This window comes from Oncorhynchus masou, chromosome 29, assembly GCF_036934945.1.
Source record: "Oncorhynchus masou masou isolate Uvic2021 chromosome 29, UVic_Omas_1.1, whole genome shotgun sequence".
NCBI lineage: Eukaryota > Metazoa > Chordata > Actinopteri > Salmoniformes > Salmonidae > Oncorhynchus > Oncorhynchus masou.
The window spans coordinates 61,805,665-61,829,905 of record NC_088240.1 but is presented as its reverse complement, the minus strand read 5'-3'; the positions used below and the strand labels follow the sequence as shown (position 1 = coordinate 61,829,905).

The following is a 24,241-nucleotide window of genomic DNA, read 5'->3' as shown; positions in this document are numbered from 1 at the left end:
CTGTTTATGAAAAAATGTACCCGTTTGTTGACCAGTTTAGGGTCAGTTAGTCGGCTGACATTTGAATCCCACATACCCATCAATATGGGCTGTGATTTACTGATTTAACTCAGCTGAGAGAACTAAAAACACATTTATTTGCATGAGCCTCATCAGTTAACATAATTTGAATGAACATTTTACTTTACTATGTAAATTATTGCATCACAATACCAGACAGCCATTGCGATTGTACCCATGAGTTTACCAGTCAAATTGCCAGCCCATTCTATTCATGTTTGTATGGAACAAGGTTTGATACACTTAAATAACACTATCTGATGTGTAAAATAAGCTTGTTGACCAATCGGGACCCGAATATGACTGCACGTGATGTAATAATTTAACACGTTCATTAATTTGACGTAGTTATATTACACTGATTACACGATCACTCATATTTCATATGTCACATCGATTCACCGATACGTATGCTATGATGCTGGTAAAGTTTTGTCTGGCGCCGTTGGTAAGAGCACAGAAACGCTTCCCCAAGCTCTGGACAGTGCTGGTCGTAAAAAGGCTAGCAATCTAATGGATGCAAACAATGGTCTTCCCCAAACACATAGCAAAACGACATCTGTTTCAGTAGCTATAGTTAGCTAGCGTACTATTTAGCTAAGTGTCATCATCTAAAATACCCCTAATTTATAAGACTGTTCTTATTTGATTAATGGTGGTCGGACCCAGCAATGTGAAGCCAGCCACAATAGTCTCAATGAAAGTCATGCAAAATGGAATCATGTCATAAATAATGGAATCATGCCATAAATAGTGGAATCATGCTATTGAGTATGCCTAACAGTTGGGGATCAATTAAATGGGGTAAGATGGGGTTCAGCTGTACAATGCAATATGAATGTCAATACGCACAATAGGCAGACTAGGGAGGTGATTTTCCATAGTCAAAGTCCCACAATAAGAGCTACGATGCTAATATTCCCGTAAACTCTTCACAGTTGTGTTCTCTGGGTGTACGTTCAATATGTTCAACTGTGGAATCAGTGTAGTAAAATAATGTCAAACTTAGAAATTTCAATGGTTGTATGCAATTTGAGGCCAAGATATAGTTTTACATCAGTAAAGAACACTTCACTATATAAACAATGGCAGAATAAGTATTCAATAGATTCAGTTTCTAGTTCACAAAAACTGCATTCACTGGTAACATCAGGTATATATTTAGAAATAAAGCTATTACATGGATAGAATCTATGGATAATCTTAAAGGAGATCTCCTTTTACTTTATTGGTCATCATAAATTTGTGTGGAGTGAGCCAAGCACGGTGCCAGTTTACATCAAACGATGAAGCCCGACAAAATATCGCAGAGGGAATAGACTTCCTGTAGAAAATATCCCTTAATAAACGATTGTTGAATTTCATCAACTTTAACATTTACTTCATTGCATTCTTAAAGAAAATAATGTACTTTTTACTCCATACATTTTCCCTGACACCCAAAAGCACTCGTTAGATTTTTGAATGCTTAGCAGGACAGGAAAATTGTCAAATTCATGCACTTATCAAGAGAACATCCCTAGTCATCACTACTGCCTCTGATCTGATGGACTCACTGCACACACATGCTTTGTTTGTAAATTATGTCTGAGTGTTGAAGTGTGGCCCGACAACCAGTAAAAAAAAACTAAAAAAAACAGAAAACGGTGGCGTCTGGTTTGCTTAAAATAAGGAATTTAAAATTATTAATACTTTTAATGTTGATACTTAAGTATATTTAACACCAAATACTTTTAGATTTGTACTCAAGTAGTGTTTTACTTTGACTTTCACTTGAGTAATTTTCTATTACGGTATCTTTACTTTTACTCAAGTATGACAATTGGGTACTTTTTCCACCACTTAATCCCCCAGCCTATGAATTAACTTCTCTCTTCTCTGTCTTCACTGTTCACTTTTTGTGCAATTCATGCATCTCCACTGGCCTCTCTCTTCCATCCTCTCTGTATGTCTCTTATAACTCTTGAACCAGTAGCCTAGTCCAATGCGTGTCCCAGAAGTAGCAATATATTTTGGTGACATATTTTGAGCAATTAAAAAATATACTTCGCAAAAATACAAACACAAGATGTAAAGTGTTGGTTTCATGAGCTGAAATGGTCCCAGAAATGTTCCATGCGCACAAAAAACATGTTTCTTCCAAATGTTGTGAACAAATTGGTTTACATCCCTGTTAGTGAGCATTTCTCCTTGCCAAGATATGCCACACCTGCCAGGTCAATGGATTATCAAGAAGCTGATTAAACAAAGTTATCATTACACTGTGTCCATCTTGTGCTGGGGACAATAAAAGGCCACTCTAAAATGTGCAGTTTTGTCACACAACACAATGCCACAGATGTCTCAAGTTTTGAAGGAGTGTGCAATTGGTATGCTGACTGCAGGAATGTCAACCAGAGCTGTTGCCAGATAATTGAATGTTCATTTCTCTACCATAAGTTGCCTCAACGTCATTTTCAAGAATTTGGCAGTATGTTAAACTGGCCTCACATCAACTGCAGACCACGTGTAACCATGCCAACCCAGGGCCACCATATTCGGCTTCTTTACCTGCGGGATGGTCTGAGTCGAGCTACCCGGACAAACTGTGGGTTTGCACAAGAAAACAATTTCTGCACTAATTGTCAGAAACCTCCTCAGGGAAGCTCATCTGTGTGTTCGTCATCCTCACCAGGATCTCGACCTGACTGCAGTTTGGCATCGCAACCGACTTCAGTGGTCAAATGCTCACCTTCAATGGCCACTGGCACACTGAAAAAGTGTGCTCTTCTTGAATGAATCCCGGTTTCAACTGTACCGGGCAGATGTCGTGTGGCTGAGTGGTTTGTTGATGTCAACATTGTGAACAGAGTGCCTCATGGTGGCTGTGGGGTTATGATATAGATAGGCATAAGGTACAGACAACGAACACAATTGCAATTTGAATGCGTAGAGATAGTGACCAGATCCTTTGAACCCATTGTCGTGCCATTCATCCGCCTCCGTCACCTCATGTTTCAGCATAATAATGTATGACTCCATGTCACAAGGATCTGTACATAAATACTGGAAGCTGAAAATGACCCAGTTCTTCCATAGCCTGCATACTCCCCAGACATGGTGCCCGTTGAGCATGTTTGGGATGCTCTGGATCGACGTGTACGACAGCGTGTTCCAGTTACTGCAAATATCCAGCAACTTCGCACAGCCATTGAAGAGGACTGGGACAACATTCCACAGGCCACAATCAACAGCATGATCAAGTCTATGTGAAGGAGATGTCAAGCTGCGTATGGGAAATGGTGGTCACACCAGATACTGACTGGTTTTCTGATCCACGTCCCTACCCTTTTAAAATAAATTAAGGTATCTGTGATCAACATATGCATATCTGTATTCCCAGTCATGTGAAATCCATAGGTTAGGACCTAATGAATTTATTTCAATTAACTGATTTCCTTATATGATCTGTAACTCAGTAAAATATTTGAAATTGTTGCATGTTGTGTTTTATATTGTGGTTCAGCTGCTCTGATCACATTGGCTGGTGGTAATAATGCATTAAATGGGGAAACATCTGTTTTTCCAACACCAAATGTTTGTTTACAATGAAATGTATTAACTCAGAATTCCCAATGTTTGAATGTTTCCAATCAAATTTATGAAGTAAATTAGAACGTTTTGCTCTGTCTCATTTGCATAAACAGTGTGATTGGATGATAGCTGTGCGGGTTATCGATGTGGGATCAAATCCTTTGATCTCCTCAAGCTCATTAATGATAGAATTGCCGAAAGGAGTGGAAAGTAATAGCTGAATAGAGACGGAAACCAGGCTATAAATCATGTGCTTCACCAAAGAATAACACCACACCACTCATCTCTGCCAGTAACCTTCTGGTAACGAGTCCATTTCCTTGGCCACAAGGCCAAGCAACTTCCCCGGGAGCTGCAGTTTTGTGGGGGGGTTATGTGTACTGAAAAAACCTCTGGTCATGGCTGAATGGTTAAGCGTTTGGAGTGAGAGCAGCGTTGCTTTTCTGATGTAGCTACTTAAAGTATGGCCTCCTTTGTTTGTTGTAACATACTTCAGTTCAGTATACACAAACTTTGTGGGTTAAGTGATTTATTTTTTAATGACTCATCATTTTGAGGCATTCAGGTATGCGAAGCCTGTGCATTATGATATATGCTATACATTATTTATGGAGAGTCCTGAGACACATTTGCAATGCATAAGAAAGCTTGCTTCAGGCACCAGCAATGCTGTGAGGAGAGCGATGTTTACCCACCAAAGTCCCTGTTTTTCAGAAACATCTTAGTAAATTAAAATGGAGGAATGGGAATAGAAAATATTTTATTACCTATTGATGTCATAAAAGTATCTGAAGTACATTCCAAAGTACCTTCCAAAGTACACATTCTCATCAATACCAAATGGAAGGTAGTTTAAATGGATTGAACCAGCATGTGAAATGGCCTGTTAGGGGTAAATATTGGTATGTGGTTCACTTGGACTTGAAGAAACCGTGCACATATTCAACCATTTCTGCCAGAAATGCTTGTTTCAGGATAAATCACAGGCAAATAATTACAGTATTCATAGTAAGGATGAACAATAAAACGCTTGATTTAAAAACAAACCATGTCATTTGTGCAAATAAAGGCGAAAGGCTGGGGAGGGAGGTGTCACCTCTGCTGCTGAGCTACATGGTAATTGGTCGTCGGCGCTTTGCTTTCACGGTCAGGGGAAACAAAGATTGCGTCATTAAGTTCCCTTTCTGATAACCGCCACAGCCGCCACGCCAATGGAACAGAAGATCTTAACTGAATGACTATGCCATTAGTAAAGAAAAATGCCTAAGGGAAATTAACTGGAATGGTGCATAATTAAGATAATAGCTCTATTTGCACATGGCAGCATTAAAAAGCACCAAAACCGACTGAATCACATTCAATTATGGGTTCCGTTACTCTTTTATACAACACCTTTTGCTGTGGCGGTCAATTTTGAGACCTTTTTATGCAGCAACATACTGAACAGCTTGAGGTATAAAAGGTTATTGCTCAATTATTTTAAGGAACTGTGGTCCTGGAGGATTGGGCCACTTGCACCAAGCACATGTTCAGTTGGTACTGCAAAATAAGGTGCTTTCTCTAGTCTCCACATCCATACGGTTCCCTGGCATTGTACGTTAACAATTCAACACATGAACATGTACCCAAATGCCTTTTTAATTTGTTGATTTTGTATGGTTGTTGCTATTATGCCTTCTGGCAGCATATATTAATTATTATTATTTTGTACGCTTTGACAGTTTTTGACCTTGAACTGAACTACAATTTCTGGCATGGTTTATGTCTGTGTGCTTGGTTCTGTCTGTCTTCTGCAGTTATTAGCTTGTTGTGTTAACAAGCTAATAAGTTGAGGAATAAATTACACTCTCTTAACCTTTTTGTGCTCTCTTGTCTCTGGCTGCACAGCAGATGTCAAAGGTGGAATAGAGAGAACATTTTAGACATTCTGCCGAACAGACACACTCCTACACACAGTGAGTGCTTGCCAGAAAATAACCCACAAAATTTAATAAATACTTCAAGTGAACAGCATGGGCCCTCCTAGAATGGTCTGAGTTTTGTGGATTTTTGTCTCTCATGCGCAATCAAGCAATGTTCCCTGTAACTGAGGTCAGCAGCGGTAGAACACTGTCATCGGCTTGTCTCTTGTCATCATGAGTAGGATAAATGACACAGGCTGATCACCTGTCTGCATCTGCTCGTCAACTCAACTGCTTCCCTGATGTCAGGGAGAATTACCAGAGCTGGCGATAGCCCGGGGAGGGAAGGTCACCGATTTGCCAGAGATTACTGTAATCGCCATACAACAAGATAAAGGTTTTGGCATGTTGGCACAATCTCTAGATTGTCTGGAATCATGTAATATAGACCATGTTAAATGGGACACGGAGTGCACTAGTCTCTCACAGCCACTGCAAGGAAAGGTCATTCAATATATATGGAAATTATGTCTGGTCTCCGTTACTTATGGATCACAGCTTGTTACATGGATAGTTTCCAGTAATGTTGGTGTGAAGTGGAACGGTGTATGAATGGAGAAGGCCTGCAGTACACCGCCTCCATAAAAACAACATTTTGTAAGGGTTCCTTTGTGTCAGCCAGCCTATATATTTTATATTGAAATGGTGTTATTTGTATTTATTATGGAGCCGCAGCAGCTACTCTTTCTGAAGTCCGGCAAAATTAAGGCAGTAATGAGATGTATTTCAGAATAGGCTCTTTGTCCACTGTCTATGGGCATGTAAGAGCATACATGAAATAAACATGGTTTATTATGATATGTATGTGGTTTGTCCATGTCGTCGTTCAACATCATGTAGACGATCTAGTCGGTGGTTTTGTGTCTGGTCATATGAATAGCAATCTTCTGTTAATTGAACATTTCTATATGTATGCCAGATTTACCAGTGTATTATTTCATTTAGAATATGGCATGTTAAAAGATAAGATACAACTTGTATCATGTTAAAAAGGAATCAACCATGCCTAGCTAACTGACAAGCATAACATGTTTTAGCTTGGCATTCCGTTTTTAAAAATTTGGATTCGAACAAGATGATAAGTGGTTTGAAAGCAGAGTAAATCGGGCCTGAGGGGTTTTATTTGGGGATTCTGTTGGGTTGCATTCTGTTGCGGAGGCAGCACTCCAGCTGTCGGAGCCATTCCCACATGAGTGTAATCACAGAGGATGGCTAGTGGTAGATTCTCACGGACACCCGCACACTAATGCATCCCAGATTCTTGGAAGAAATGACCCAAATACTCTGTGACTCAAAGAAATCTACTGACGTACTGTAGATTTATTATAACTCTCGAGTCTCACAGAGGATATTATTGTAAACCGTAGCGATTTCATGTTTAATGTCATGTGTATTGAACTCATATGTCTGCATTAAAGGATGAGTGTTCCCATAGTAGAGCGAGGAGAGCTCTATTACTGTTGCGAAATCGCAGTATTCGGCTATAGGCCTATATGCAGTCAAATTAGTCTCGGGTTAGATCTGGGGTTAAAGTCTAGCGACTTGATGTAAGATTTTGAGCAGGCACATTCATTCCCTATAAATGTTAAGCATCCAAAATTGCAATCATTTGACTAGCATTAAAATCATTGTGCATTTTTAAAGTGGTTCAGTAATGATTACTTATACCCCTTGCACAGTTTTGGGCTTGTTGAATAGGATCTGCTATAAAACATCTCTATTCATCCCATGACCAAAGCAGGATGTAAGGGTGAGCAGAATCTCCCTTGACACCTAAACCTGGCCATTCAGGATGCTGATTCAGTCGATATCCTTAACCTAGACAGCTTCTCTCTGTCTCAGTCCGATGCTGTGGCCTCGGCCCTGCTCTCCCACTCCACTGTTCTAATGAGACACTGTCAGTCAGGTCCTGAATGCTTAGGCAGCCTCCACAAAGCACCGCAATCCCTGCTGCTGGGGTGGGGGGGTGGTTGCCGGGCAACCTACAGTCGTGGCATGTACTTTAAACTATTGACTTAGCCTTTACCCAGAGGTCCGTGTGTTGTCAGATCTACACAGAGGTGGTGTAGAGTGGATCCTCTGCCATGCTGTCTCATCTAGCTCATCTGGGCTGGAAAGTGATCGGCCTCAAAGGACATGAAAGAGTCCCTGTATCTGTGCTGCTTTGAAAAGGATCACACATCTGGCACAGTGGGAGGTATTTATTTTTTATTATTGCATCAAGCTACAATGAGTTTTTCACCTTGAATCATGTTTTATGTAGGCGCTTGATTTAAATTAGATTTTTTTTCTCGTGAGTATTGAAAAGGAAATTGCCTACAGCTAAAGTGTGCGTTCAAAATGGCACACTGTAACAAAACCCTTTACAACGGAAAATGAAAACCAGTAGTTCTCGTTGTATAATTTCACATACAACCTTCCCATTTTACTCATCTTTCTTCCGTTTCGGGCCTTATGAATATGACCCATTTAAATTTGCAGATTACCTCTGGTGCAGGGATGTGTAGATGAGTAAATAACTTCTTCCCCCACCCACATAAAAACAATTCTCCCTGTGTCTGGTTGCAACTCATTTTCTCCATGAACAGTGCAGTGGTTACCTCACCCACCTAAGCAACATCAGAACATTTCTTCATTACAGATTCATTACAGCTAGCTATTAATAGGCCACATCTGCCCTGTTGCAATGCACTGACAATGAATATTTCCCAATATGGTCTCCAGATGATATGCTTAAGTCATTTCCAAATCATACCAGTATAAAACAGATTTCCTTTGTGCCTCATCAAGATAAGTCCATATTTGCATTGCTCTTATGGGCACAAAACAGCTATTGAAAAATATTCAAGTCCCTTAAATAATTAAAGAAGGCTTCGAATAGTTGCTTTAGTAAAATAAATAGTATAACATGAAATCTGAATGTGTTGACACTACAGGAAAGAGGAAGTGTCTCATCCTTTCATTCTATTTGTGGAGACTGATCCATTCTCATGGGCATGCACTGAGTCAGACACTTGTTTGATACTCAAGTCGCACTATTTGAGGTTATTATGTTGTGGAGAAAGCATAACTTGCTAGTCATTATATTCTGACATGGCCACCTGGAAACGTCAGTCACATATTATTGGTGCTTGTCAAGATGAACAAAGCGATTGGTGACTTTGCTAGTCATGCGTTTTCTGTGCTGCTGCAATCCTGCTCCCAATCTCTAAGTATGTGTGAGCATCTGTGTGAGCAGTCGTCGTCGTGTGTGTGTGCTCTTGTGCACCTGTGGGTTTGGTCGATGTTGAAGTTCGTGTACAGTAATGACATGAAATCTGAGGAATTGCTAATTTGTCCTGGGATTTCTGATCTGGTCTGTGTTCAAGACTGTCTTCTGTTGGGGGAGGGTGGAGACTTAATATGGAAATTACATTAATTACCGGACTATCCAACAGATGTGACCCTCACCCCACTCAACATAACTACACATCTAATAAAGGACCTTCAAGATACGATTACATTTTTGTGTATATATTGTATGAATTGACATAGCTAAATTGTTCTCTATTTGTGAAATGATAATCCTCAACCCAACTAACAAACTGTTTATTTCAATGGATGGATGATCGTATAGGCCTTTGAATGTTGCACATTTTTGGGGGTTTAAGAATGTTTCAGATTTTCATTGGTAGCACAACCTAGATAGCTTGAGTGATAATCATTGAACAGAACTAAAACTCAGGCTAAAAGTACAAACTGAGAATCTCAAATCTCTGCTTCATTAACTCGTCAGAAACTATCATTTCCTCCTCTCTTGCTCACTTGGACTCAGACTGTCTACTCTATGCTACTCTGTCAGTATCCGGTTGTCAATCCCAATGCCCGGAGTTGCTTAACATATTGACATGTTTCTGTTTCAGCGCCGGCCCCAAAGGAGACAACATCTATGAGTGGAGGTCAACCATCCTGGGACCACCGGGCTCTGTTTACGAGGGAGGGGTCTTTTTCCTGGACATCGCCTTCACACCCGACTACCCCTTCAAACCACCCAAGGTCAGCACCCACCACCACACTGTGACCACAAATGGTTTATAGCTTTAGTGCCATTGTGCTGCTCTCTTCCTGTGTGGAGAACTCTTGCTTTAATGTAATTTCAACAGCTAACATGATTTTCTGGAAATCTGGTGTGCTCCACCAAGCCTTTACCAGTTCACTGTTCATATTTTCAATTCATTCTTTATTAGCCTTTTCATGAAACGTACCCTGTGGAGTATTTTCGGTTGTTGAGTGGATGTCATTATCATTGTATGAAATGTGCTTTTGGATATCTCTTTGCTTCTTATAATCCAATTTCCCTCTCACTGGCTTTCATTTTGAGTTCCGACTCTCTCTGTTTCCTCCCCCCTTCTTTCATTCTCTCTTTTTGTCTCTGTTTCTCTCTGAGCTGTGTAAGAACCGGCTCTGCTGTTTGACAGCAGACTCAAACAAATCCACAGGCTCTGCTCAGTGTAGCCAGAGGGCTCAAGTGTTTTGTCCCACTGTGATCTGTAGCCAGTCCTTCCGTCACTATAGCACATGATACATGCTCCATTGGAGTTTTGCTGTATACTATAGACTCTTACCATAGCTTTTTTCAAGCCCCTAACTGAAACTCCAGTTTGACAATTTTGTTGGACAGATTGGAAGTATAAGATTCAGTTGTTAGGGTTAGTGGGGCAGAGTGCACCATTGTGGGGTTATTTATAATGAATGTCCTGTTCACTGTGTGTTCAGAATGCCAAGGCTCATTAGAAGTTTCCTCTGTAAGGTCAGGGTCAGTCTGTCCAGATGTTGGTGATTGGAGGACTGGGCTGGTGTCAGGTGTCAGGCCTAAACAGATGTCAGACTCACGGTCAATCAGAAACATGATAGTAAACTTAACAGGGATGTTTGTGTGGATGTTTCTTGTACAAAGGTTTGACGTCAGCACATTTGAAACCAAATAAAGTAATTTTGACCCCTTATTTGAATCCCTTTTAAAGTCTTATGGGAATGATTGTTTTCCTCTCAAACTAATATATGTAATGGTTATAGCGAGATTAGAGATGGGCATGGGTTTTTTCCTGGGGCATTTCATGACAATTATACATATTTTCTGCATATTGGTAAATGCACCATGCTGCCCCCTGTTGGCTATATTAAAGCCTAAGGAAATTAGAAGGCATATGAAAATTCAGGTATTTTGTTATGGTATATCGAAGGTCTGCATCGGTGTTATAAGGGTTGTCACCATCTGCTCAACGAAGAAATTACACATACTGCTACTTCATTTTGTCCAATTCAGACTATTCTACTGTCAGTATTGCTGCTGAACCAGGGTTCTAAACTATAAATGCTGTCTTTTCCTGTACTTACCAGGTAACGTTTCGGACAAGGATCTACCACTGTAACATCAACAGTCAGGGGGTGATCTGTCTGGACATCCTGAAGGACAACTGGAGCCCCGCCCTCACCATCTCCAAGGTGCTGCTGTCCATCTGCTCTCTGCTCACAGACTGTAACCCAGGTAAGAGACCTGTCAATGTCCACATCAGGATCTGCAGTGTTCTCATTTCAGCTGGTGATTCAGGACTGATTTTAAATGACATTTGAGTTTACACTATCTACACACAGAGATAGAGATAGTGTAAACTCACCGCATGAAGCATTATCACCATCTCTGTGTGTAGATAATGTAAACTCACAGCATGAAACATCTATACACAGAGATGGTGATAATGTTTAATTGATAACTGTCTGCAGCTCTAATAGCAGAGCTCTAGCGTTCCCTTCCCCAGGGACAGTAGCTCCGTTGCTGTTGAACCTGTTGATGGATTTAAAATTATCTTTATAAAAAAAGTCCTTATTCATATTTTAATACAATGTAATAATATGCTCTAAACTCTCTCTGGGTCCAAAAACCATACACCTGTGAAATGCTATTCATTAATGCATGCTCTGATCTGCATCCTTTTCCTTTTGTCATTGCAGCGGACCCTCTGGTGGGGAGCATTGCCACACAATACCTGACCAACAGAACGGAACATGACAGAATAGCCAAGCAGTGGACGAAGAGATACGCCACATAGATCCCCGTCTGACTTTTCCGCTGCCCCCCCCCCCCCCACACACACACACACCCCCCTCCCCCCCACTGTACCTCTCTACCTCTCTCCCCAGCCTTTCAAAGCACACTCACTAAGTGCAATGGTATACCTGTAATCCTCCCCCCTAAACTTTGTATCTACCTTTTATTTGTAAAGAACTGTCCTTTGTTCCTTGTTGACTTGAAAGCTTCTTTTTTTTATACAAAGAGTAGATTGGGATTTTATTTTCCAATATCTGAATGTTGGAATTGTATTGAAAAAATACTATTATTCTGATGAGTATTGTCCCTCAACTATACAGTAGGTATCCTTGTTTTCATAGTGGCTCCAGGAACAAAATGCAGATTATATACTCTTTTTACTGTACCCTAGGTTCTTTTGTGTTTTTTAATTTCCTATTCCAGTCATCAATGTTATCTGCATGGAACAGGAGGAAGATTTGCATCAAATGACATGTCATGCTCTTCTGCGCTCTTTGGTTTTGTTTGTACTGTATGTATTTTTTCAAACGCTTTTGAGGCAGACCACAGAAATATAGGTCTGCTTGTGAAAGAGGCAAGACTTGTACATTTACTGGCTACTCTGGCATGGCAGGGTGGTTTGTTATGACTTGTATTAATGAAGCACCCAATAAAACACTGGTTGGCTTGTGACTATACTCTCTGTTCTGTAACTGTGAACCCTCTGTGGTCTGTGACAGGTGTTAAAATTATCATCTCGGGACTCATCAGTCTTCTGCCTCATGACTGACTGACACATTGCCACTGCCTGTGCATATACTGAACTCTGGGGAATCCAGGGAATCAGTGAAACCAGGGTAAAATAGACTACAGCAGAACAAACTGCATCACAGGTCTAGGTTAGAGATGGGCATGAACCATAGACCATATATGAACCTCTCTCTCACCCTGACTTGGTAACACCATATTCAGTGATACTCCACATTTTATATTGGGCCTCATCCGACAAGTGCTTTTTCGTGCATCTTTTTTAAATGTATGATATCAAAATGTCATATCAGTCTACCATGACCTAATATTGAATGATCCCTATGCGCCGATATACTGTCATCATAGTGAGTGCGCGATATGATTCCACTGCACCCGAGGTACTTCCGTTCCACAGAAGGCGATACGCACCAGCTCAGGCAGTGGGGAGATCCAGACACAAAGGAGGTAATTTGCTACTTGGCTAACGTTACTTTTAATATTGAATAGGTCTCATGATTTATAAAATACATTGACTTTCTCTGAGTGTATTCAACTTGTTTTGTATTGGAAAAGACGGCTAGTTAACAACTCGACAGACACATTTGTGGTGACACTGCCTGGCTCAGGAAATAAATCTAACGTTAGCTAGCTCAAGCTAGTAATGTTAGTAGCTAAGCTAGCTTCACTGTATGGTGTAACGTTGTTTGCCTTATAGCTAGATAGCCAACTAACGTTAGCTAAGATAAATATCTCAGAACGTTGAAAGGTTGAGGTGGGCGTCAACTTTCATGTAACTACAATATTTTGCGAACTTTGGCTACGGTCTGGGCAGTCAAACGGTCGGCTAATAAAGGGGGGGGGGCGAGGAAATCAGGTCGGCCGTTTGTGACTAGCGTTAACTAGCTAGCTAGATGGTTATGCTAGCCAGCTGTTAATGTCCACATAGTTAACCAAACCTAGTCCAACCAGCTTGACTTGGCACAAGCAGTTGCAAACAAACTCCATTTGTTCATCTGGGCGCTTTTATTATTAGCTGACGGTAAATTAGCTACATTTTCACATATCATTCATGATCTATTACATTTGGGGAATAATGGAGGCTTGCCATATCAGGGCTGTCCAACATTGTTTGCGCAACCATCCAAAATCACAATATTATTGCCAGGGGGTGGCAGCTAGCCAGTTACTTCTATTTCAACTGAGCATTAGCCAAGCAGCAAGTAGTATGGGACTCCCTAACCCAGTGGTTCCCAACCAGGGTTCTTTGCCTATCCACAGAGGGTACTTGAAGACTCATGAGACCATAGGCCTGCTGGTAAAATGCACATGAGGGGGTACTCTGGGCAGAGCAACATTCTGTTGGTGGTACAGTGACCGAAAAAGGTTGGAAACCACTGCCGTAACCTAACGTAGCAGGTGTAAAAGCGAAGTTGAATAAACTGTATCCCTGAAAAGCAGATGCATCAGGTTGTTGGCATCTCCGCTTAGCCTAGGGACTCCCTAAAAACATGCCACCTCAATACAGCTATGACCGGAAGTGACTATTCCTAGCAGGTTGGGAAAGCATTTTCACTAAACCTTTTCCTAACCTTAACCTAATTCTCCTAACCTGCTATGAAAAGTCACTCGTCGTAGCTGTGTTGAAGTGGCTTGTTTTTAGGTAATCTCAGCAAGCTATGTTGAGGTAGCTGTTTTTTCTAAGGTTCTCTGTCATAACTGTAAAGTAACTTCAATTTGCAAATAGCTTGAAAGCAATTTCATTTGTCAAAGATACTGCTTTTTGTTCTTCAACTGCTGCATCACAATTGCATTGTAGGTTCCTGCTAATTTCTTGTCCAAACCGGTATGTCGGATGAGGAGTCGCGTGTCAGCACCAGCTCTTCATCTTCTTCCTCCAATCAAAACAAACCGAAGGACACACCTTGCAAGAAACGGGAGAGCAAAGCCAGTATGAGCAAGACCTCCAAGCTGCTATCCACCAGCGCGAAGAGGTAACACCCAAACCTCATGAAATATTGTCTGGTTGTCACACACAACACCAACAAAGTGACATTTAGTCAGAGGGGTGGGTTAATCTCCTAGATTATATTTTCTGTACTTTATTTGTGTTTCAAAATATTCTAGCCTCACTGTATTCGACCATGGCTGAGAAAACAAAGGTGTGTAAAGATACGGCTGGACAATCAATGATTGATCTGAAGACATGTTTGTTTCTGCAGGATTCAGAAAGAGCTGGCAGATATCACGCTGGACCCTCCGCCAAACTGCAGGTTGGTTTTATTTGAGCTCATTTTCTTTGTTCTAATCCGTCCACAGTCTTTCTTATTGCCATGGTCAATACCTACATGCGACTCTCCAAACAATAATGATTTGACCACTTATTCATAAAGGCTTGCATTACTTTCTGATTTTTCTCATGTTGTCCCATATGCTGATAAAATAAAGCTGCACCTTCTATTTTGATCAAAATGTTTAGACTTGAAATGCCAGGCTGGATTAAGATGGTGGGAAAAAGGTGTTTAGAAATCAACCGAGTATGATTTTTCGATACCGATTTATTGGAGGACCAAAAAAAGCTAATACCGATTAATCAGACAATTTTTCTATATATATTTGTAATAATGACAATTATACAATACTGAAAGGACAATCATTTAATATAATACATAAAATCTATTCTACTAGTCTCAAATCTATTAGTCTCAAATAAATAATGAAACATTCTCAATTTGGTTTAAAAAAACACAGTGTTGGAGAAGAAATTAAAAGTGCAATGTAAAAAATAAACATTGAAGTTCCTTGCTCAGAACATAAAGTAAAAAATAAAAACCGTTTTAACTTCTTATGGCTGAAGGGGCAGTATTGAGTAGCTTGGATGAAACGTGCCCAGAGGAAACTGCCTGCTCCTCAGTCCCAGTGGCTAATATATGCATAGTATTATTAGTATTGGACAGAAAACACTCTGAAGTTTCTAAAACTGTTTGAATGATGTCTGTGAGTATAACAGAACTCATATGGCAGGCAAAAACCTGAGAAGAAATCCAAACAGGAAGTGGGAAATCTGAGGTTGGTCGATTTTCTACCCAGCCCCTATTGAATACACAGTGGGATATTGGTTATTTTGCACTTCCTAAGGCTTCCACTAGATGCCAACCATCTTTAGAAACTTGTTTGAGAATTCTACTGTGAGTGGTACCAAATGAGAGAGGAATGAGTCAGAGGTCTGCCAGCAGTCACTCGCTGGTCACGCGCATTTCACATGAGAGGTAGCTGCGTTCCTTTGCTTTTCTGAAGACACAGGAATTCTCCGGTTGGAATATTATTGACGTTTTATGTTAAAAACATCCTAAAGATTGATTCCATACATCGTCTGACGTGTTTCTACGGACAGTAACGGAACGTTTTGACATTTCGTCTGCAACTAGGGAACGCGCTTCATGACTTCGGATTTGTTGACCAAACGTGCTAACAAAAGTAGCTCTTTGGGCAAAAATGATGGACATTATCGAACAAATCAAACATTTAATGTGAAACTGGGATTCCTGGGAGTGCATTCTGATGAAGATCATCAAAGGTAAGTGAATATTTATAATGCTATTTATGACTAATGTTGACTACCCAATATGGCGGATATCTTTTTGGCTGCTTTGTAGTCTGAAAGCTGTACTCAGATTAAAATCTGACACAGCGGTTGCATTAAGGAGAAGTGTATCTATATTTCCATGTCTAACAATTGTATTTTCATCGACATTTATAATGAGTATTTCTGTAAAATTATGTGGCTCTCTGCAATATCACCAGATGTTTTTGGAACTAGTGAACATAACGCACCAATGTATACTGAGATTTTTTAAATATAAATATGCACTTTATCAAACAAAACATACATGTATTGTGTAACATGAAGTCCTATGAGTGTCATCTGATGAAGATCATCAAAGGTTAGTGATTAATTTTATCTCTATTTGTGCTTTTTGTGACTCCTCTCTTTGGAAGGAAAAATGGCTGTGTTTTTCTGTGGCTTGGCTCTGACCTAACATAATCGTTTGTGGTGCTTTCGCTGTAAAGCCTATTTGAAATCGGACACTTTGGTGGGATTAACAACAAGATTACATTTAAAATAGTATAAGATGTATGTTTGAGGAATTTTAATTATGAGATTTCTGTTTGAATTTGGCTCTCTGCACTTTCACTGGCTGTTGTCATATCAATCCCGTTAACAGGATTGCAACCCTAAGAAGTTTTAAGTTCCTTGCTCAGAACATATGAAAGCTGGTGGTTCAATACTCCCAGTTAAGAAGGTTGTAGTTATAGGAATTATGCCGTGTCGACTATTTCTCTCTATACCATTTTGTATTTCATATACCTTGGACTATTGAATGTTCTAATAAGCACTTTAGTATTGCCAGCCTAATCCCAGGAGTTGATAGGCTTGAAGTCATAAACAGCGCTATGAATCAAGTATTGCTAAGAGCTGCTGGCAAACGCAGTCAAGTTTGAATGAATGCTTACGAGCCTGTTGCTGCCTACCACCGCTCAGTCAGACTGCTCTATCAAATCATATAATTAATTATAATAATAATAATAAGCACAGAAAGACAAGCTGTTTGTCATTAATATGGTCAAATCCAGAAACTATCATTTCGAAAACAAAAAGTTTATTCTTTCAGTGAAATACGGAATCGTTCCGTATTTTAATCAATGGGTGGCATCCATAAGTCTAAATATTGCTGTTACATTGCACAACCTTCAATGTTATGTCATACTTGTGTAAAAGACAATTAGTTCGCAACAAGCCAGGCGGCCCAAGCTGTTGCATATACCCTGACTCTGCATGCAATGAACGCAAGAGAAGTATCACAATTTCCCTAGTTAATATTGCCTGCTAACATTAATTTCTTTTAACTAAATATGCAGGTTAAAAAAATATTTACTTCTGTGTGTTGATTTTAAGAAAGGCATTGATGTTAGGTTAAGTACATTCGTGCAACGATTGTGCTTTTTCATCGAATGCGCTTTTGTTAAATCACCCATTTGCCAAAGTAGGCTGCGATTCGATGATAAACTAACAGGCACCGCATTGATTATATGCAACGCAGGACAAGCTAGTTAACCTAGTAATATCATAAACCATGTGTAGTTAACTAGTGATTATGTGAAGATTGATTGTTTTTTTATAAGATATGTTTAATGCTAGCTAGCAACTTACCGTGGCTGCTTGCTGCACTCACGTAACAGGTGGTCAGCCTGCCACGCTGGCTCCTCGTGGAATGCAATGTAATCGGCCATAATCGGCGTCCAAAAATGCCGATTTACTGATTTGTTATGAAAAATTTAAATCAGCCATGCCAATTAATCGGTCAACCTCTATTAGAAAACTACATGAAGCTGAATTTTACATGTCCCACGTTATATTGGATCAGCCTTGTAGTCATCACTCCCTAGATAATTCCCATTACATGTTCAGCATGTACCAAGGATAAAGGCTGATCTGTTCTGAGGAAATCAATATGGGTCATGATACAGAGGCACGTCATCAGGGATTGGTTGTGAATGGAGGCTTCTTTGACGCTTGAGAGAAAATGTACTGTTCTCTCAAGCAATATAAAGCTGTGTGGTCACCAAGCGAGTGTAACCCCAAGGGATAATAGGCTCTAAACAGTTTGACAGACACGTTTGTTTGTAGGTGCAGTAGTTTAAAGGGACAATCGATTCATCCATTTTGGGACTTATGAATTAATTACATGTACCCATAACTTATTCTATAAACTTATCAGCTTAGTTCAACTGTTGTACCCCATCAGAACCCAAAATATATACGGATGTTTCACTCCAATGGTTGTAAACAAAGTAAATGTTAACCATGTTTTGAGGCTATATAGTGATTGTTAAAACTATCATTTTGAAATCTTGTGTGGTCAGTCTCAGCATCCATTGCTCTGTCTATGAATTTGAGTGGTTACATTTCTGTAGCCCTTTTAGCTTTTTACATAAACGGGTGGGGAGAATGCTTTGTCATTTTTGCAACTGCTCATTTGCAGCTTTAAGTTATCTGTCCCTTGTGGCAATGAGACAAAGTACACACACACACATAAGTGAACTGAGCCATAACAATAACAAAGAACGTTGTCTGGTTTACACCAATTAGGGAGACTGTTCTCCTTTGGTTTACCTGGTGGGTAACGACAAAGGAGTGGGCTATAGCACTTACAGATCTGTGACCAGGCTAATAGTTTAAAATAATCTGTAACTTTCTCATTTAATACCAGCGCTGGTCCCAAAGGAGACAACATCTATGAGTGGAGGTCAACCATCCTGGGACCACCGGGCTCTGTTTACGAGGGAGGGGTCTTTTTCCTGGACATCGCCTTCACACCCGACTATCCCTTCAAACCACCCAAGGTACTAGGCAATCGTCAGCTTCCAGTCACTACTTACTCTCTACAAAACAGTCATCTTGGTTTAGTCCCGCGCAATGAATGGGACAGATTTACTTAGTATTAATTTGCTTGTTCTTCAGGATATACACAGCAAAAAATGCGACCGGCGATGTCGACAGTGTTTCTGCTCTATTACGCTGCTGCTAAATTGTTGCCGCCACAGCAAAAAAAAGAAAACAAAAAACGAGACTCACTTTCCAGATGCTAGAGAGCTATTTACATGTGTGCCTCTGTTTGTGCGTATTGTGTGTGTGCGAGTCGGGTCATTTCCAGAGAAGGAGGAGAGACAGGTAGCCTATGCAATTTGATACACAACAGCAACACAAACTAAATAGACAATTTGAAACATAGCTTGTAGCTTGGCTAGTTAGCTCACTAGTTAACTTTTTTTTTTTTAAGTTTAATTCCATGTGCTAAAAACGAATCCAAATGTTTCATAAAAATTTGCTAAAATGAAATTCTATTATATTTGGATTGTTTTGTCACATTTGATCATTTCATTACAATATGGAATTTCTCTTTAAGAATGGTGAAATGAGGATGACTGAATTTCCTCCCGTTTCTAGAACACAGCAGGCAGCATATCTACAGTACTTACCATCCCTGCAGTTTGACAGGTTTTCCCTGTTAACATGTGGAAGTACTCTTATTAACCAACAGAGGGCATTTGACACCTCCACATGGGTGCCAGAACAGTCTATGGATGTGATTTTCTTTCACAGTTAGATATTTTCTGCCTTGTGTGTTTAAATGATTCTGTGAATATTGGTTAGTCCCATTTTGCTCCTCAGTAGTTGACTCTTGAATTAAGTCCAGGACGATACCAGTATCACAATTTTGAAAAAATGGCAAAAATGAAAACATGAAGTAGACCAAACTCTTTGGTCCTTTAAAGCCTGTTGTATAGAGCCTCCCGAGTGGCGCAGCGGTCTAAGGCACTGCATCTCAGTGTTTGGTTCCCAGGCTGTGTCACAACTGGCCAGGACCAGGAGTCCCATAGGGCGGCGCACGATTGGCCCATCGTTGTCCGGGTTGGAGAGGGATTGGCAAGGGGGGGTTGTACTTGGCTCATTGTGCTCTAGTGACTCCTTGTGGTGGGCAGTGCGCCTGCAGGCTGACTTCGGTCGTAAGTTGAACTGTGTTTCCTTCCGGCATATTGGTGCAGCTGGTTTCCCGGTTAAGTAGGCGGGTGTTTAAGAAGCAAGGTTTGGTTGGTCATGTTTTGGAGGAAGCATGATTTGACCTTCGCCTCTCCTGAGCCCTTTGGGGAGTAGCAGCGATGAGACAAGATCGTAATATCATGATTACAAACAAAAAAAATGACGAATAAACCTGCTGTATGTAAAAAATTGTGATGTAGCTTGGAAAATAAATGTGACTGGATAACAACGAAATGTTTGTTTCCAACATTAGAGCTGTTTTGCTAAAGAAGTAAAATCTGCTTTGTTTTGTGTCCTTGACACAATACTAACAAGTATTGCGATACTGGTATCATTCCGGCCCTACATGTATTGTCTTTTGCCCCAATAAATGTTGATCCACTTTAATAAATAACTATACTGAACAAAAATATAAACGCAGCATGCAACAACTTCAATGATTTTATTGAGTTACAGTTCATATAAGGAAATCAGTCAATTGAAATAAAATCATTAGGCCTTCATCTATGAATTTCACATGACTGGGCAGGGACGCAGCCAATCAGAATAGGTTTTTCCCCACAAAGGGCTTTATTAGAGACAGAAATTCTTCTGTTTCATCAGCTGTCCTGGTGGCTGGTCTCAAACAATCCCGCAGGGCTCCCGAGTGGCGCAGCGGTCTAAGACACCGCAGTGCTAGAGGTGTCCCTATAGACAGCCTGGTTCGAATCCAGGCTGTATCACAACCGGCCTTGATTGGGAGTCCCATAGGGTGGCGCACAATTGGCCCAGCGTCGTCTGGGTTTGGCCGGTGTAGGCTGTCATTGTAAATAAGAATTTGTTCTTAACTGACTTACCTAGTTAAAAAAAAAAGAATTTAAGAGGCAGGATGTGGAGGCCCTGGGCTGGCATGGTTACATGTGGTCTGCGGTTGTGAGGCCAGTTGGACATACTGCCAAATTCACAAAAATTACATTGGAGGCAGTTTATGGTAGAAAAATGAACATTTAATGCTCTGGTGGATATTCCTGTAGTCAGCAGGCTAATTGCACACTCCCTCAAAATGTATTTGTGGTGTGCAGTTTTGTCACACAACATTTTAGAGTGGTCCTTTATTGTCCCCAGCAGAAGGTGCGCCTGTGTAATGATCATGCTGTTCAATCAGCTTCTTGATATGCCGCACCTGTCAGGTGGATTGATTATCTTGACAAAGGAGTAATGCTCACTAACAGGGATGAAAAGCAATTTGTGCACAAAATAAGCTTTTTGTCCATATGGAAAATGTGTGGGATCTTTTATTTCGCCTCATGAAACATGGGACCAACACTTTACGTTTTATATATTTTTTTATATTTTTGATTTTGATCTGCAGTCTCTAGCCTTGTTATTATGTTTAATATGCACATGGCACGTATGTTTTCTACTTTTGTTTTTCCTCAAGGTAACGTTTCGGACAAGGATCTACCACTGTAACATCAACAGTCAGGGGGTGATCTGTCTGGACATCTTGAAGGACAACTGGAGCCCCGCCCTCACCATCTCCAAGGTGCTGCTGTCCATCTGCTCTCTGCTCACAGACTGTAACCCAGGTAAGATATCCATAGGGGAGCCTAATTGGCTTCCTTGTCCCCTTTTACTTGTTTCTCTTCAGATCTGCATCTGTCCCAGGCTGGAAATATGATACCAGAACAAATATGAGTATTCCTGACTCTCGAGAAGGGTCCAATTGAATCTGCAGGTAACATGGTAAATAGCAAATACCTGTCCATTTCTTTGGTGTCATTTTGTGCTCAGATATGGATTACTTAAAAAAAAGTTATGGGTATCACTTTGAGGCCCACACATAATGCCTTATATTGCATGTATAATTCCTTATGATACCACTACAAGCTGGCATAACTCATAAGTAGTTATAAAATGCTTATAATTCATCACTTGGAGCAAAGTAATTGTTTCAAGATTCACCACCCTCTAACTGTTATTTCCCTCATGTTGATTTTCACTTTCAGCTGATCCCCTGGTTGGAAGCATAGCCACCCAGTACACGACAAACAGAGCCGAGCATGACAGAACAGCCAAACAGTGGACGAAGCGGTACGCCACATAGGCCCATAGAGCACAGCCGTGTGGGGGGGGATTTCTATTTCAGATTTTTAGTACTTTATTGTCTGGTATATTTTTTGGTTCCTGATTAAGTTATCTGTGCAGATATGGAAATAAAGAAAAACAATGAAACTATATGTAATGTCATATATTTTATTACTCTCCGTAGGATATTCCACTGCTTAGCCTAATCTCTTGAAGTATAATAGGCTGTCCCTCAAATGAAATGCAGAAACAGTGCCATTAAAAGCATGGATTTCACCTTTTTAATATGGAACTACAGTACAGTTGTACCACAATAGCCACGAAATCTAAGTACTCCTTTACACAGTTCTGTTGTCTATGTCTTACTTTTAATAGCATGTAGTTGTTGCATAATAACATGGTAATCTCTCAATTGAAAAGCCAATGGAATTTGGTGCTAAAGGAACAGTGCAAGCTCATATACTTAGAGTGTGCTTGGTTATAGTCAGATGAAGGAATAGTGATAAATTGCCTCTACTGCAGTGTATTTAAGAAGTATTCAGACCCCTTAACTTTTTCCACATTTTGTTACGTTACAGCCTTATTCTAAAAGGGATTACATTGTCGTCGTCGTCCCCGTCAATCTACACGTAATACCCCATATTGTCAAAGCAAAAACAGTTTTATATAAAAAATATTTAAACCTTATTAAAAAAAAAAACTCACATTTATATCAGTATTCAGACCCTTTACTAGGTACTTTGTTGAAGCACCTTTGACAGTAATTACAGCCTTGAATCTTGGGTATGACGCTACAAGCGTGGCACATGTTTTGGAGGAGTTTCTCCCATCCTTCACTGCAGATCCTCTCAAGCTCTATCAGGTTGGATGGGGAGCATCGCTACACAGCTATTTTCAGGTCTCTCTAGAGATGTTCTATCAGGTTCAAGTCCGGGCTCTGGCTAGGCAACTCAATTACATTCGGAGACTTGTCCCAAAGCCACTCCTGCATTGTCTTGACTGTGTGCTTAGGGTCGTTGTCCTGTTAGGGGAACCTTCACCCCAGTCTGAGGACCTGAGCAGGTTTTCATCAAGGATCTCTCAGTACTTTGCGCCGCTCATCTTTCCCTCATCCTGACTAGTCTCCCAGTCCTTGCCACTGAAAAACATCCCCACAGCATGATGCTACCACCACCATGCTTCATTGTAGGGATAGTGCCAGGTGTCCTCCAGACGTGACGCTTGGCATTCACACCAAAGAGTTCAATCTTGGTTTCATCAGACAAGAGAATCTTGTTTGTCATGGTCTGAGAGTCCTTTAGGGGCCTTTTGGCATATTCCATGCGGGCTCCCATGTGCCTTTTACTGAGGAGTGGTTTCTGTCTGGCCACTCTACCACAAAGACCTTATTGGTGGAATGCTGCAGAGATGGTTGTTCTTCTGGAAGGTTCTCCCATCTCCACAGAGGAACTCTGGAGCTCTGCCAGTGACCATCGGGTTATTGGTCACCTCCCTGACCAAGGCCCTTCTCCCCAGATTGCTCAGTTTGACTGGGCGGACAGTTCTAGGAAGAGTCTTGGTGGTTCCAAACTTCTTCTATTTAAGAATGATGGAGGCCACTGTGTTCTTGGGGACCTTCAATGCTGCAGACATTATTTGGTACCCTTCCCCAGATCTGTGCCTTGATACAATCCTGTCTCGGAGCTCTGCAGACAATTCCTTCGACCTCATGGCTTGGTTTTTGCTCTGACATGCACCATCTGTGGGACCTTTTATATAGACCGGTATGTGCCTTTCCAAATCATGTCCAATCAATTGAATTTACCACAGGTGGACTCCCAGGTTGTAGAAATATCTCAAGGATGATCAATGGAAACAAGATGCATTTTCTTTTGTATAAATTTGCAAAAATTTCAAACAACCTGCTTTCGCTTTGTCATTATTGGGTATTGTGTGTAGATGTATAAGGATAATAAGGCTTTAACGTAACATAATTTGGAAAAAGTGAAGGGGTCTGAATACTTTCCGAATGCACAGTATGTACAACATACCAATGTGGCTTTGCAGCAGTCCAATAAGTGGCTGTTTTACCCTTCCTAAAGAACAGCTGTTCTAAATGGGCGTGAAATTATTTGAATGAAACTACAGTAACTTTGGGCCCTGAGGTTTAAACCATGAAATGAA

General features: G+C 40.6%; 2 protein-coding genes across 2 annotated transcripts in view; both read left to right on the top strand.

Annotated features, from left to right (window-relative positions):
- Positions 1–12,354, top strand: part of ube2e2 (ubiquitin-conjugating enzyme E2E 2) — a 29,672-nt gene extending 17,318 nt beyond the window's left edge. Inside the window, exons 4-6 of the mRNA XM_064945576.1 lie at positions 9,497–9,629; positions 10,974–11,121; positions 11,586–12,354. Of these exons, the coding sequence (XP_064801648.1) occupies positions 9,497–9,629; positions 10,974–11,121; positions 11,586–11,683 (379 nt within the window). The 3' untranslated portion in view covers positions 11,684–12,354. The remainder of the gene's footprint in view (positions 1–9,496; positions 9,630–10,973; positions 11,122–11,585) is intronic.
- A 433-nt stretch (positions 12,355–12,787) lies between these two features.
- LOC135520198 (ubiquitin-conjugating enzyme E2 E1-like) lies at positions 12,788–22,228 on the top strand. Its single transcript, XM_064945575.1, has 6 exons — positions 12,788–12,876; positions 14,228–14,402; positions 14,631–14,681; positions 18,681–18,813; positions 21,432–21,579; positions 22,000–22,228. The coding sequence occupies exons 2-6, from the start codon at positions 14,257–14,259 to the stop codon at positions 22,095–22,097; spliced, it is 576 nt and encodes a 191-aa protein (XP_064801647.1). The 5' UTR covers positions 12,788–12,876; positions 14,228–14,256; the 3' UTR covers positions 22,098–22,228.
- Positions 22,229–24,241: the final 2,013 nt, after the last annotated feature.